Genomic DNA, 16,709 nt, shown 5'->3' with positions numbered 1-16,709 from the left:
CACCACCCTGGTCGACCCGCATAAAACTTAAAAATATGATAAAATAAAATATAAAATCAATACATGAAAACGTGTATAGATAAAATAGATAAAATAAAAGTCAATAAATAAGTAAATAAATACAATGGACAAAAAACAACAAACATAAGAAGGGGGGGCAAAATAAAGGGGAATAAAAGATAAAGATAAAATTTATAATATAGAATAAAATGAAATATCATAAAATAAAAGGAGGGGGGTCGACCGGCAGGTCGCATCTTTGTAGAGGGGGGAGGGGATTATTGCTCCACCTCGCCCCCCGCGACCTGCCCACCTCGGGGGCGCCTTAACGGCCAGCCCCCCTTGGCGGCGGTGGAAGTACTAAGTAGTCCCACCGTCGCCATTACGTCTGCGGCCTCTTACAGGGGGCCGTCGGCCTCGTCGGGGTTGCCCCGTCGATGCTAGCCTCCTGGCGGAGAGGGGGTCGGCTTCTCTCTCCCTCTCCGCAGCCTCCTTCTGCGTTATCACAATCTCGCAGAAGGAGGCAAACGCTGCTCTTGACCTCTCGCTGCCGATCATGTGGTCGACCACGACCGGCAACGAGAGGTCCATCCCAAAAGCGCCCCTTAGGTCTCTGCGCGGCGCCGACCACGCTGGACATTCTTCCAGCGTATGCCGCGCAGAGTCCTGGGCCTCCTCGCAGTGGTGGCACTGCGATCCTCCCAGTGCCAGTTATGAACACACAGTTCGAGGAAACGGCGGTATGAAGGTAATTTAACTTATGCGCATGCATTGCTGCAACTTGTGCTGTATAATTTAGAATTTTTGTTACCGCGCCATCCGATTTTTATACATGTGCAAATACTCGTACACGCTGCATTGTATTTTTTTCCGCACGCGACAAGGAGGGGACAGAGGCGAGTTCCGGCTCGCGTCTGTCCCCTCCCCCCGTCCCACCACCCTGGTCGACCAGCATAAAACTTTAAAATATGATAAAATAAAATATAAAATCAATAAATGAAAACGTGTATAGATAAAATAGATAAAATAAAAGTCAATAAATAAATAAATAATAATAAGTAAATAAATACAATGGACAAAAAACAACAAACATGAGAAGGGGGGGCAAAATAAAGGGGAATAAAAGATAAAGATAAAATTTATAATATAGAATAAAATGAAATATCATAAAATAAAAGGAGGGGGGTCGACCGGCTGGTCGCATCTTTGTAGAGGGGGGAGGGGATTATTGCTCCACCTCGCCCCCCGCGACCTGCCCACCTCGGGGGCGCCTTAACGGCCAGCCCCCTTGGCGGCGGTGGAAGTACTAAGTAGTCCCACCGTCGCCATTACGTCTGCGGCCTCTTACAGGGGGCCGTCGGCCTCGTCGGGGTTGCCCCGTCGATGCTAGCCTCCTGGCGGAGAGGGGGTCGGCTTCCCCCTCCCTCTCCGCAGCCTCCTTCTGCGTTATCACAATCTCGCAGAAGGAGGCAAACGCTGCTCTTGACCTCTCGCTGCCGATCATGTGGTCCACCACGACCGGCAACGAGAGGTCCATCCCAATAACGCCCCTTAGGTCTCTGCGCGGCGCCGACCACGCTGGACATTCTTCCAGCGTATGCCGCGCAGAGTCCTGGGCCTCCTCGCAGTGGTGGCACTGCGATCCTCCCAGTGCCAGTTATGAACACACAGTTCGAGGAAACGGCGGTATGAAGGTAATTTAACTTATGCGCATGCATTGCTGCAACTTGTGCTGTATAATTTAGAATTTTTGTTACCGCGCCATCCGATTTTTATACATGTGCAAATACTCGTACACGCTGCATTGTATTTTTTTCCGCACGCGACAAGGAGGGGACAGAGGCGAGTTCCGGCTCGCGTCTGTCCCCTCCCCCCGTCCCACCCCCCTGGTCGACCCTCATAAAACTTAAAAATATGATAAAATAAAATATAAAATCAATAAATGAAAACGTGTATAGATAAAATAGATAAAATAAAAGTCAATAAATAAATAAATAATAATAAGTAAATAAATACAATGGACAAAAAACAACAAACATGAGAAGGGGGGGCAAAATAAAGGGGAATAAAAGATAAAGATAAAATTTATAATATAGAATAAAATGAAATATCATAAAATAAAAGGAGGGGGGTCGACCGGCAGGTCGCATCTTTGTAGAGGGGGGAGGGGATTATTGCTCCACCTCGCCCCCCGCGACCTGCCCACCTCGGGGGCGCCTTAACGGCCAGCCCCCCTTGGCGGCGGTGGAAGTACTTAGTAGTCCCACCGCCGCCATTACGTCTGCGGCCGCTTACAGGGGGCCGTCGGCCTCGTCGGGGTTGCCCCGTCGATGCTAGCCTCCTGGCGGAGAGGGGGTCGGCTTCCCTCTCCCTCTCCGCAGCCTCCTTCTGCGTTATCACAATTTCGCAGAAGGGGGCAAACGCTGCTCTTGACCTCTCGCTGCCGATCATGTGGTCGACCACGACCGGCAACGAGAGGTCCATCCCAAAAACGCCCCTTAGGTCTCTGCGCGGCGCCGACCAAGCTGGACATTCTTCCAGCGTATGCCGCGCAGAGTCCTGGGCCTCCTCGCAGTGGTGGCACTGCGATCCTCCCAGTGCCAGTTATGAACACACAGTTTGAGGAAACGGCGGTATGAAGGTAATTTAACTTATGCGCATGCATTGCTGCAACTTGTGCTGTATAATTTAGAATTTTTGTTACCGCGCCATCCGATTTTTATACATGTGCAAATACTCGTACACGCGGCATTGTATTTTTTTCCGCACGCGACAAGGAGGGGACAGAGGCGTGTTCCGGCTCGCGTCTGTCCCCTCCCCCCGTCCCACCCCCCTGGTCGTCCCGCATAAAACTTAAAAATATGATAAAATAAAATATAAAATCAATAAATGAAAACGTGTATAGATAAAATAGATAAAATAAAAGCCAATAAATAAATAACTAATAATAAGTAAATAAATACAATGGACAAAAAACAACAAACATAAGAAGGGGGGGCAAAATAAAGGGGAATAAAAGATAAAGATAAAATTTATAATATAGAATAAAATGAAATATCATAAAATAAAAGGAGGGGGGTCGACCGGCAGGTCGCAACTTTGTAGTGGGGGGAGGGGATTATTGCTCCACCTCGCCCCCCGCGACATGCCCACCCCGGGGGCGCCTTAACGGCCAGCCCCCCTTGGCGGCGGTGGAAGTACTAAGTAGTCCCACCGCCGCCATTACGTCTGCGGCCGCATACAGGGGGCCGTCGGCCTCGTCGGGGTTGCCCCGTCGATGCTAGCCTCCTGGCGGAGAGGGGGTCGGCTTCCCTCTCCCTCTCCGCTGCCTCCTTCTGCGTTATCACAATTTCGCAGAAGGGGGCAAACGCTGCTCTTGACCTCTCGCTGCCGATCATGTGGTCGACCACGACCGGCAACGAGAGGTCCATCCCAAAAACGCCCCTTAGGTCTCTGCGCGGCGCCGACCAAGCTGGACATTCTTCCAGCGTATGCCGCGCAGAGTCCTGGGCCTCCTCGCAGTGGTGGCACTGCGATCCTCCCAGTGCCAGTTATGAACACACAGTTTGAGGAAACGGCGGTATGAAGGTAATTTAACTTATGCGCATGCATTGCTGCAACTTGTGCTGTATAATTTAGAATTTTTGTTACCGCGCCATCCGATTTTTATACATGTGCAAATACTCGTACACGCTGCATTGTATTTTTTTCCGCACGCGACAAGGAGGGGACAGAGGCGAGTTCCGGCTCGCGTCTGTCCCCTCCCCCGTCCCACCCCCCTGGTCGACCCTCATAAAACTTAAAAATATGATAAAATAAAATATAAAATCAATAAATGAAAACGTGTATAGATAAAATAGATAAAATAAAAGTCAATAAATAAATAAATAATAATAAGTAAATAAATACAATGGACAAAAAACAACAAACATGAGAAGGGGGGGGCAAAATAAAGGGGAATAAAAGATAAAGATAAAATTTATAATATAGAATAAAATGAAATATCATAAAATAAAAGGAGGGGGGTCGACCGGCAGGTCGCAACTTTGTAGTGGGGGGAGGGGATTATTGCTCCACCTCGCCCCCCGCGACATGCCCACCCCGGGGGCGCCTTAACGGCCAGCCCCCCTTGCCGGCGGTGGAAGTACTAAGTCGTCCCACCGCCACCATTACGTCTGCGGCCGCTTACAGGGGGCCGTCGGCCTCGTCGGGGTTGCCCCGTCGATGCTAGCCTCCTGGCGGAGAGGGGGTCGGCTTCCCTCTCCCTCTCCGCAGCCTCCTTCTGCGTTATCACAATCTCGCAGAAGGTGGCAAACGCTGCTCTTGACCTCTCGCTGCCGATCATGTGGTCGACCACGACCGGCAACGGGAGGTCCATCCCAAAAACGCCCCTTAGGTCTCTGCGCGGCGCCGACCACGCTGGACATTCTTCCAGCGTATGCCGCGCAGAGCCCTGGGCCTCCTCGCAGTGGTGGCACTGCGATCCTCCCAGTGCCAGTTATGAACACACAGTTTGAGGAAACGGCGGTATGAAGGTAATTTAACTTATGCGCATGCATTGCTGCAACTTGTGCTGTATAATTTAGAATTTTTGTTACCGCGCCATCCGATTTTTATACATGTGCAAATACTCGTACACGCTGCATTGTATTTTTTTCCGCACGCGACAAGGAGGGGACAGAGGCGAGTTCCGGCTCGCGTCTGTCCCCTTCCCCCGTCCCACCCCCCTGGTCGACCCTCATAAAACTTAAAAATATGATAAAATAAAATATAAAATCAATAAATGAAAACGTGTATAGATAAAATAGATAAAATAAAAGTCAATAAATAAATAAATAATAATAAGTAAATAAATACAATGGACAAAAAACAACAAACATGAGAAGGGGGGGCAAAATAAAGGGGAATAAAAGATAAAGATAAAATTTATAATATAGAATAAAATGAAATATCATAAAATAAAAGGAGGGGGGTCGACCGGCAGGTCGCATCTTTGTAGAGGGGGGAGGGGATTATTGCTCCACCTCGCCCCCCGCGACCTGCCCACCTCGGGGGCGCCTTAACGGCCAGCCCCCCTTGGCGGCGGTGGAAGTACTTAGTAGTCCCACCGCCGCCATTACGTCTGCGGCCGCTTACAGGGGGCCGTCGGCCTCGTCGGGGTTGCCCCGTCGATGCTAGCCTCCTGGCGGAGAGGGGGTCGGCTTCCCTCTCCCTCTCCGCAGCCTCCTTCTGCGTTATCACAATCTCGCAGAAGGAGGCAAACGCTGCTCTTGACCTCTCGCTGCCGATCATGTGGTCGACCACGACCGGCAACGAGAGGTCCATCCCAAAAACGCCCCTTAGGTCTCTGCGCGGCGCCGACAACGCTGGACATTCTTCCAGCGTATGCCGCGCAGAGTCCTGGGCCTCCTCGCAGTGGTGGCACTGCGATCCTCCCAGTGCCAGTTATGAACACACAGTTTGATGAAACGGCGGTATGAAGGTAATTTAACTTATGCGCATGCATTGCTGCAACTTGTGCTGTATAATTTAGAATTTTTGTTACCGCGCCATCCGATTTTTATACATGTGCAAATACTCGTACACGCTGCATTGTATTTTTTTCCGCACGCGACAAGGAGGGGACAGAGGCGAGTTCCGGCTCACGTCTGTCCCCTCCCCCCGTCCCACCCCCCTGGTCGACCCTCATAAAACTTAAAAATATGATAAAGTAAAATATAAAATCAATAAATGAAAACGTGTATAGATAAAATAGATAAAATAAAAGTCAATAAATAAATAAATAATAATAAGTAAATAAATACAATGGACAAAAAACAACAAACATGAGAAGGGGGGGCAAAATAAAGGGGAATAAAAGATAAAGATAAAATTTATAATATAGAATAAAATGAAATATCATAAAATAAAAGGAGGGGGGTCGACCGGCAGGTCGCATCTTTGTAGAGGGGGGAGGGGATTATTGCTCCACCTCGCCCCCCGCGACCTGCCCACCTCGGGGGCGCCTTAACGGCCAGCCCCCCTTGGCGGCGGTGGAAGTACTTAGTAGTCCCACCGCCGCCATTACGTCTGCGGCCGCTTACAGGGGGCCGTCGGCCTCGTCGGGGTTGCCCCGTCGATGCTAGCCTCCTGGCGGAGAGGGGGTCGGCTTCCCTCTCCCTCTCCGCAGCCTCCTTCTGCGTTATCACAATCTCGCAGAAGGAGGCAAACGCTGCTCTTGACCTCTCGCTGCCGATCATGTGGTCGACCACGACCGGCAACGAGAGGTCCATCCCAAAAACGCCCCTTAGGTCTCTGCGCGGCGCCGACAACGCTGGACATTCTTCCAGCGTATGCCGCGCAGAGTCCTGGGCCTCCTCGCAGTGGTGGCACTGCGATCCTCCCAGTGCCAGTTATGAACACACAGTTTGATGAAACGGCGGTATGAAGGTAATTTAACTTATGCGCATGCATTGCTGCAACTTGTGCTGTATAATTTAGAATTTTTGTTACCGCGCCATCCGATTTTTATACATGTGCAAATACTCGTACACGCTGCATTGTATTTTTTTCCGCACGCGACAAGGAGGGGACAGAGGCGAGTTCCGGCTCGCGTCTGTCCCCTCCCACCGTCCCGCCCCCCTGGTCGACCCGCATAAAACTTAAAAATATGATAAAATAAAATATAAAATCAATAAATGAAAACGTGTATAGATAAAATAGATAAAATAAAAGTCAATAAATAAATAAATAATAATAAGTAAATAAATACAATGGACAAAAAACAACAAACATAAGAAGGGGGGGCAAAATAAAGGGGAATAAAAGATAAAGATAAAATTTATAATATAGAATAAAATGAAATATCATAAAATAAAAGGAGGGGGGTCGACCGGCAGGTCGCATCTTTGTAGAGGGGGGAGGGGATTATTGCTCCACCTCGCCCCCCGCGACCTGCCCACCTTGGGGGCGCCTTAACGGCCAGCCCCCCTTGGCGGCGGTGGAAGTACTAAGTAGTCCCACCGCCGCCATTACGTCTGCGGCCGCATACAGGGGGCCGTCGGCCTCGTCGGGGTTGCCCCGTCGATGCTAGCCTCCTGGCGGAGAGGGGGTCGGCTTCCCTCTCCCTCTCCGCTGCCTCCTTCTGCGTTATCACAATTTCGCAGAAGGGGGCAAACGCTGCTCTTGACCTCTCGCTGCCGATCATGTGGTCGACCACGACCGGCAACGAGAGGTCCATCCCAAAAACGCCCCTTAGGTCTCTGCGCGGCGCCGACCACGCTGGACATTCTTCCAGCGTATGTCGCGCAGAGTCCTGGGCCTCCTCGCAGTGGTGGCACTGCGATCCTCCCAGTGCCAGTTATGAACATACAGTTTGAGGAAACGGCGGTATGAAGGTAATTTAACTTATGCGCATGCATTGCTGCAACTTGTGCTGTATAATTTAGAATTTTTGTTACCGCGTCATCCGATTTTTATACATGTGCAAATACTCGTACACGCTGCATTGTATTTTTTTCCGCACGCGACAAGGAGGGGACAGAGGCGAGTTCCGGCTCGCGTCTTTCCCCTCCCACCGTCCCGCCCCCCTGGTCGACCCGCATAAAACTTAAAAATATGATAAAATAAAATATAAAATCAATAAATGAAAACGTGTATAGATAAAATAGATAAAATAAAAGTCAATAAATAAATAAATAATAATAAGTAAATAAATACAATGGACAAAAAACAACAAACATGAGAAGGGGGGGCAAAATAAAGGGGAATAAAAGATAAAGATAAAATTTATAATATAGAATAAAATGAAATATCATAAAATAAAAGGAGGGGGGTCGACCGGCAGGTCGCATCTTTGTAGAGGGGGGAGGGGATTATTGCTCCACCTCGCCCCCCGCGACCTGCCCACCTCGGGGGCGCCTTAACGGCCAGCCCCCCTTGGCGGCGGTGGAAGTACTTAGTAGTCCCACCGCCGCCATTACGTCTGCGGCCGCTTACAGGGGGCCGTCGGCCTCGTCGGGGTTGCCCCGTCGATGCTAGCCTCCTGGCGGAGAGGGGGTCGGCTTCCCTCTCCCTCTCCGCAGCCTCCTTCTGCGTTATCACAATCTCGCAGAAGGAGGCAAACGCTGCTCTTGACCTCTCGCTGCCGATCATGTGGTCGACCACGACCGGCAACGAGAGGTCCATCCCAAAAACGCCCCTTAGGTCTCTGCGCGGCGCCGACAACGCTGGACATTCTTCCAGCGTATGCCGCGCAGAGTCCTGGGCCTCCTCGCAGTGGTGGCACTGCGATCCTCCCAGTGCCAGTTATGAACACACAGTTTGATGAAACGGCGGTATGAAGGTAATTTAACTTATGCGCATGCATTGCTGCAACTTGTGCTGTATAATTTAGAATTTTTGTTACCGCGCCATCCGATTTTTATACATGTGCAAATACTCGTACACGCTGCATTGTATTTTTTTCCGCACGCGACAAGGAGGGGACAGAGGCGAGTTCCGGCTCCCGTCTGTCCCCTCCCACCGTCCCGCCCCCCTGGTCGACCCGCATAAAACTTAAAAATATGATAAAATAAAATATAAAATCAATAAATGAAAACGTGTATAGATAAAATAGATAAAATAAAAGTCAATAAATAAATAAATAATAATAAGTAAATAAATACAATGGACAAAAAACAACAAACATAAGAAGGGGGGGCAAAATAAAGGGGAATAAAAGATAAAGATAAAATTTATAATATAGAATAAAATGAAATATCATAAAATAAAAGGAGGGGGGTCGACCGGCAGGTCGCATCTTTGTAGAGGGGGGAGGGGATTATTGCTCCACCTCGCCCCCCGCGACCTGCCCACCTTGGGGGCGCCTTAACGGCCAGCCCCCCTTGGCGGCGGTGGAAGTACTAAGTAGTCCCACCGCCGCCATTACGTCTGCGGCCGCATACAGGGGGCCGTCGGCCTCGTCGGGGTTGCCCCGTCGATGCTAGCCTCCTGGCGGAGAGGGGGTCGGCTTCCCTCTCCCTCTCCGCTGCCTCCTTCTGCGTTATCACAATTTCGCAGAAGGGGGCAAACGCTGCTCTTGACCTCTCGCTGCCGATCATGTGGTCGACCACGACCGGCAACGAGAGGTCCATCCCAAAAACGCCCCTTAGGTCTCTGCGCGGCGCCGACCAAGCTGGACATTCTTCCAGCGTATGCCGCGCAGAGTCCTGGGCCTCCTCGCAGTGGTGGCACTGCGATCCTCCCAGTGCCAGTTATGAACACACAGTTTGAGGAAACGGCGGTATGAAGGTAATTTAACTTATGCGCATGCATTGCTGCAACTTGTGCTGTATAATTTAGAATTTTTGTTACCGCGCCATCCGATTTTTATACATGTGCAAATACTCGTACACGCTGCATTGTATTTTTTTCCGCACGCGACAAGGAGGGGACAGAGGCGTGTTCCGGCTCGCGTCTGTCCCCTCCCCCCGTCCCACCCCCCTGGTCGACCCGCATAAAACTTAAAAATATGATAAAATAAAATATAAAATCAATAAATGAAAACGTGTATAGATAAAATAGATAAAATAAAAGCCAATAAATAAATAAATAATAATAAGTAAATAAATACAATGGACAAAAAACAACAAACATAAGAAGGGGGGGCAAAATAAAGGGGAATAAAAGATAAAGATAAAATTTATAATATAGAATAAAATGAAATATCATAAAATAAAAGGAGGGGGGTCGATCGGCAGGTCGCATCTTTGTAGAGGGGGGAGGGGATTATTGCTCCACCTCGCCCCCCGCGACCTGCCCACCTCGGGGGCGCCTTAACGGCCAGCCCCCCTTGGCGGCGGTGGAAGTACTAAGTAGTCCCACCGCCGCCATTACGTCTGCGGCCGCTTACATGGGACCGTCGGCCTCGTCGGGGTTGCCCCGTCGATGCTAGCCTCCTGGCGGAGAGGGGGTCGGCTTCCCTCTCCCTCTCCGCTGCATCCTTCTGCGTTATCACAATTTCGCAGAAGGAGGCAAACGCTGCTCTTCACCTCTCGCTGCCGATCATGTGGTCGACCACGACCGGCAACGAGAGGTCCATCCCAAAAACGCCCCTTAGGTCTCTGCGCGGCGCCGACCAAGCTGGACATTCTTCCAGCGTATGCCGCGCAGAGTCCTGGGCCTCCTCGCAGTGGTGGCACTGCGATCCTCCCAGTGCCAGTTATGAACACACAGTTTGATGAAACGGCGGTATGAAGGTAATTTAACTTATGCGCATGCATTGCTGCAACTTGTGCTGTATAATTTAGAATTTTTGTTACCGCGCCATCCGATTTTTATACATGTGCAAATACTCGTACACGCTGCATTGTATTTTTTTCCGCACGCGACAAGGAGGGGACAGAGGCGAGTTCCGGCTCCCGTCTGTCCTCTCCCACCGTCCCGCCCCCCTGGTCGACCCGCATAAAACTTAAAAATATGATAAAATAAAATATAAAATCAATAAATGAAAACGTGTATAGATAAAATAGATAAAATAAAAGTCAATAAATAAATAAATGATAATAAGTAAATAAATACAATGGACAAAAAACAACAAACATAAGAAGGGGGGGCAAAATAAAGGGGAATAAAAGATAAAGATAAAATTTATAATATAGAATAAAATGAAATATCATAAAATAAAAGGAGGGGGTCGACCGGCAGGTCGCATCTTTGTAGAGGGGGGAGGGGATTATTGCTCCACCTCGCCCCCCGCGACCTGCCCACCTTGGGGGCGCCTTAACGGCCAGCCCCCCTTGGCGGCGGTGGAAGTACTAAGTAGTCCCACCGCCGCCATTACGTCTGCGGCCGCATACAGGGGGCCGTCGGCCTCGTCGGGGTTGCCCCGTCGATGCTAGCCTCCTGGCGGAGAGGGGGTCGGCTTCCCTCTCCCTCTCCGCTGCCTCCTTCTGCGTTATCACAATTTCGCAGAAGGGGGCAAACGCTGCTCTTGACCTCTCGCTGCCGATCATGTGGTCGACCATGACCGGCAACGAGAGGTCCATCCCAAAAACGCCCCTTAGGTCTCTGCGCGGCGCCGACCAAGCTGGACATTCTTCCAGCGTATGCCGCGCAGAGTCCTGGGCCTCCTCGCAGTGGTGGCACTGCGATCCTCCCAGTGCCAGTTATGAACACACAGTTTGAGGAAACGGCGGTATGAAGGTAATTTAACTTATGCGCATGCATTGCTGCAACTTGTGCTGTATAATTTAGAATTTTTGTTACCGCGCCATCCGATTTTTATACATGTGCAAATACTCGTACACGCTGCATTGTATTTTTTTCCGCACGCGACAAGGAGGGGACAGAGGCGTGTTCCGGCTCGCGTCTGTCCCCTCCCCCCGTCCCACCCCCCTGGTCGACCCGCATAAAACTTAAAAATATGATAAAATAAAATATAAAATCAATAAATGAAAACGTGTATAGATAAAATAGATAAAATAAAAGCCAATAAATAAATAAATAATAATAAGTAAATAAATACAATGGACAAAAAACAACAAACATAAGAAGGGGGGGCAAAATAAAGGGGAATAAAAGATAAAGATAAAATTTATAATATAGAATAAAATGAAATATCATAAAATAAAAGGAGGGGGGTCGACCGGCAGGTCGCAACTTTGTAGTGGGGGGAGGGGATTATTGCTCCACCTCGCCCCCCGCGACATGCCCACCCCGGGGGCGCCTTAACGGCCAGCCCCCCTTGCCGGCGGTGGAAGTACTAAGTCGTCCCACCGTCACCATTACGTCTGCGGCCGCTTACAGGGGGCCGTCGGCCTCGTCGGGGTTGCCCCGTCGATGCTAGCCTCCTGGCGGAGAGGGGGTCGGCTTCCCTCTCCCTCTCCGCAGCCTCCTTCTGCGTTATCACAATCGCGCAGAAGGTGGCAAACGCTGCTCTTGACCTCTCGCTGCCGATCATGTGGTCGACCACGACCGGCAACGGGAGGTCCATCCCAAAAACGCACCTTAGGTCTCTGCGCGGCGCCGACCACGCTGGACATTCTTCCAGCGTATGCCGCGCAGAGTCGTGGGCCTCCTCGCAGTGGTGGCACTGCGATCCTCCCAGTGCCAGTTATGAACACACAGTTTGAGGAAACGGCGGTATGAAGGTAATTTAACTTATGCGCATGCATTGCTGCAACTTGTGCTGTATAATTTAGAATTTTTGTTACCGCGCCATCCGATTTTTATACATGTGCAAATACTCGTACACGCTGCATTGTATTTTTTTCCGCACGCGACAAGGAGGGGACAGAGGCGAGTTCCGGCTCGCGTCTGTCCCCTCCCCCCGTCCCACCCCCCTGGTCGACCCTCATAAAACTTAAAAATAAGATGAAATAAAATATAAAATCAATAAATGAAAACGTGTATAGATAAAATAGATAAAATAAAAGTCAATAAATAAATAAATAATAATAAGTAAATAAATACAATGGACAAAAAACAACAAACATAAGAAGGGGGGGCAAAATAAAGGGGAATAAAAGATAAAGATAAGATTTATAATATAGAATAAAATGAAATATCATAAAATAAAAGGAGGGGGGTCGACCGGCAGGTCGCATCTTTGTAGAGGGGGGTGGGGATTATTGCTCCACCTCGCCCCCCGCGACCTGCCCACCTCGGGGGCGCCTTAACGGCCAGCCCCCCTTGGCGGCGGTGGAAGTACTAAGTAGTCCCACCGCCGCCATTACGTCTGCGGCCGCTTACAGGGGGCCGTCGGCCTCGTCGGGGTTGCCCCGTCGATGCTAGCCTCCTGGCGGAGAGGGGGTCGGCTTCCCTCTCCCTCTCCGCAGCCTCCTTCTGCGTTATCACAATCTCGCAGAAGGAGGCAAACGCTGCTCTTGACCTCTCGCTGCCGATCATGTGGTCGACCACGACCGGCAACGAGAGGTCCATCCCAAAAACGCCCCTTAGGTCTCTGCGCGGCGCCGACCACGCTGGACATTCTTCCAGCGTATGTCGCGCAGAGTCCTGGGCCTCCTCGCAGTGGTGGCACTGCGATCCTCCCAGTGCCAGTTATGAACATACAGTTTGCGGAAACGGCGGTATGAAGGTAATTTAACTTATGCGCATGCATTGCTGCAACTTGTGCTGTATAATTTAGAATTTTTGTTACCGCGCCATCCGATTTTTATACATGTGCAAATACTCGTACACGCTGCATTGTATTTTTTTCCGCACGCGACAAGGAGGGGACAGAGGCGAGTTCCGGCTCGCGTCTTTCCCCTCCCACCGCCCGCCCCCCTGGTCGACCCGCATAAAACTTAAAAATATGATATGTTACGTCCCGGGTCGGATATGATCCGACGAAACGACGCCCAGACGGGGCGGGGACGTAACCGACCAATTTATTTAAGACGATCTTAGATCCACGTGGCGCGTAACGTCCACGTCTGATCAGGGACCCGATACCGGCGTTCGTCGTTGTTGAAAAGGCGAAGAGGGGAATAAAATGCGAACCGAGACGGGCGTCGTCCGTCGTGAACACCGCGTAGAACTAACACGCGTCGCGGTAGTAGAGATGGTTCCCAGTGGTCGAAGTGTCACTATGCGGGTGTGTGCAACTCGTCCGAACGCGTGGGTTTGCTCGATTTGTGACAGGAGATTTCGACCGAAGGGAAATTAGTGTTCTCTCGGTACCGAGCACCCTCTGGGCTCAGACGTACACGATTGATACACCAATTTTAGGGTTAGAAGAACGGACGTAGGAAGTACAAGGAATTTGCGGAACAGGTCGGAGTCGAACAACCCGATGAAACACCACGCGCACACTCACTTTCGCGATCACTTTAACCGGTCACTGGGAACGACACTTTAGAAGTGGAAGATATCGAGGAGCGGGATGTTGCTGAATAAAGCTGCGAAGTAATAGGTTTAAACAAATAAAGTATAATGAACCGAAATGGATACAAAGTGACGATTTGCGAGCAGAACTCGTGAAACAAAATATAATGACGGCTTGCGAGCAAGCTCGAACGAAATATATAGCACAGGGTAAAATTCAGTAGTTTGCGAGCGAGCTCGTACAAAACAAAAGAGCACAAAAATAAGAATTACGAACTTGAATTGTAGTGCGAGCAAGCTCGTACAACAGAATAGCACGAAATAATAATTGTAGCTTTGAATTATAATGCGAGCAAGCTCGTGCAACAAAATAGCGCAGAAATAGCAGTTGTGATAAGAATTATAAAGCGAGCGAGCTCGTATGAACAAAATAGCGCAGAAATAGCAATTGTAATATGAATTATAATGCGAGCAAGCTCGTTCAAACAAAAATAGCGCCAAATTAACAAAAATAGCAATTGCAATACGAATAGTAATGCGAGCAAGCTCGTTCAAACAAAAATAGCGCCAAATTAACAAAAATAGCAATTGCAATACGAATAGTAATGCGAGCAAGCTCGTTCAAACAAAAATAACGCCAAATTAACAAAAATAGCAGTTGCAATACGAATAGTAATGCGAGCAAGCTCGTTCAAACAAAGATAGCGCCAAATTAACAAAAAAAATAGCAATTGCAATACGAATAGTAATGCGAGCAAGCTCGTATAAGCCAAATAACACAAAATTAACAATTGAAATGTGAATAATAAAGCGAGCAAGATCGCATAAACAAGATAGCACGAAAATAGTAATTACAAATTTGAAATGATAATGCGAGTAAGCTCGTACAACAAAATAACGGTGACGGTTTACGAGTAACCTCGTACAACCAATAAACCAGAATAATATCTGTAAATACGTAATAATAATCTACGAGCAGACTCGAATAACAATTTAGAACCAAATGATATATAAAGAAATAGTGTAAATGGTAAGGAGCAATACGACCTGAATATCGTGAACGATCTGAAATAGAGTCCGAAAACGCGAGAAAAGACTGAGTCGAACTGAATTCGATTGAAGACGCGAGAGAACTGAATTAGTAGAATTCCGAAACTGGAAGAGAGTGAACTAGAAGAGAGTCTGAACTGGAAGCGGGTCTGAACTAGAAGAGAATTTGAACTAGAAGAGTGCGATTCGCGCGATTTCGTCTTATTTATAATGAGAGCGCGGACCATAGGGATTCGGTGAACCGTGAAGTCCTTTGTCTAAATCGTACGAGGTACGGACGAATATGTTGTCGTCGATGTATACTTTTCGCTGTTTGAACGAGGCGACGGTTTAGATGTACGTACACCTGTACTCGCGGTTGCCATGCTGGCGTCCGCTTGTACCGGTGGCTATTGCGTCTTTTCCGATTCCCTATGTTCACGCTCACGGGGATATGTATATATATGTATATACGGCGAGAATTTGCTCGTATGAAGGAAGCCGACGCAAGACGTCGGTACGACGTTACACCTTACCCCTTGGGGGCGCGAAGTTTTCCGGCGGGAATGTGGCGAAACGCGGATGCTGCTGACGATTGTCGAGTATGGGGGGGGTGGGGTCAGCTGGGGAAACTCCAAATCCAACGTCGGACGACGTCACACCTTCCTCCTCGGGATGGCGACTTTCCGGGGGGGGCTCTTCGGGCGCGATGCCCTACCAGACGACGAAGTGGCATTAGGGCGCTGGACTGTTGGCTCTCGGTGGTAGCAGATATTGCCGGAGCTCCTCAACGTGTGGACTGTTCCTGAAGATCGTTTCGGCCACAACGATGCTCAGCCGTTCCCCGCATTCGCCGCAGTCCAACGGGGGTTGCGTACGAAACAGCGGGCCCTTGCAATTCGCGCAAGTGTTTCTCATCCACCTGATCCACTGAATGGAGTGGATGTGGAACGCCTCTCCGGTCCCTTGTATGTGTGGGCTGCAACGCTGGCAGACGTCCCGGCCTTTGGTGTCGGAGTAGACAGTTCCCCGGTAGCACTGGTGCAAGTCAAAGGGAGAGCTGAACCTGACGGCTTTCTCTTCAGGAGTAGGTGCTGGCTGTCCCAGAATACGACCCTGGTCATGGCTATTGCCAGCCGGTATGGGCATTTTTTGTAGTTTACAGGGTTCCACGAAGGTGGAGGCTGCACGCCCTGCACATCTTCGTTCCATTGGAATCGGAGAATATGGTCCCCTTGTAACCAGGGAACTCGTCGAATCGGCTCGTGTACTGGGCTGCCTTCTCGGCTGAAATAGCACAGCCATGATATGCTCTGCAGAGATTTGGCGTGTTGTGTCCCAAAACGTAGGGCCATCCTGCGTGTCGAGGCAGTTTCCTTTTTGGAAGGGACAGGTCTGTCCGGAGTGCAGGTGAATTGGAGGAGTCACCGTATGCGGTTCCAATGCTACGGCCATCGTTTCGGATCTCGCCGGGCAGTATGAGGCTACGGGAGGTCGTTGAGCTTGGTTGGGTTTGGGCGATTTGGGCGGGCGGCGTGATGTACGGTGTTCCCACGGAGCGTAGACTGAAGCAGGTTCCGTTGGTAGTTGACAACAGGTATCCTCGGCGTCTGTTGCGAACTACTGGGACGCGCGAATGTCGATCGTTTATATTTCCAGGCTGTACATTTTCCTTGGATAGCCTGTTTAATTTGTCGCGACGCTTCTTTGACTTCCTCCGCGCAATCCAAGAGGAAATTCTATGCGCATAGTCTGGAATTTGTGTCGAAGCAGCATTTGGTATTTCTGTGATTTTGTCGTTTATGATTTCCTCGTGGGTTGGCGGGGCTTGGTATTGGTGAACACGAGAAACGGTATCGCTAGTGGCGAGGATTTCGCGTTCGCATGCGTGG

At 49.7% G+C, this 16,709-nt stretch overlaps 1 protein-coding gene across 1 annotated transcript in view; it reads left to right on the top strand.

The window, feature by feature from the left end:
- LOC143219375 (uncharacterized) overlaps positions 1 to 16,498 on the top strand; it is a 109,722-nt gene extending 93,224 nt beyond the window's left edge. The window contains exons 6-7 of the mRNA XM_076445390.1: positions 16,167 to 16,414; positions 16,477 to 16,498. Coding sequence (XP_076301505.1) covers positions 16,167 to 16,414; positions 16,477 to 16,498 — 270 coding nt within the window. The remainder of the gene's footprint in view (positions 1 to 16,166; positions 16,415 to 16,476) is intronic.
- Positions 16,499 to 16,709: the final 211 nt, after the last annotated feature.

This window comes from Lasioglossum baleicum, unplaced genomic scaffold (genome assembly GCF_051020765.1).
Source record: "Lasioglossum baleicum unplaced genomic scaffold, iyLasBale1 scaffold0027, whole genome shotgun sequence".
Classification (NCBI taxonomy): domain Eukaryota; kingdom Metazoa; phylum Arthropoda; class Insecta; order Hymenoptera; family Halictidae; genus Lasioglossum; species Lasioglossum baleicum.
Note: the sequence above shows the minus strand (reverse complement) of the source record. Positions and strands in the feature narration are given on the sequence as shown.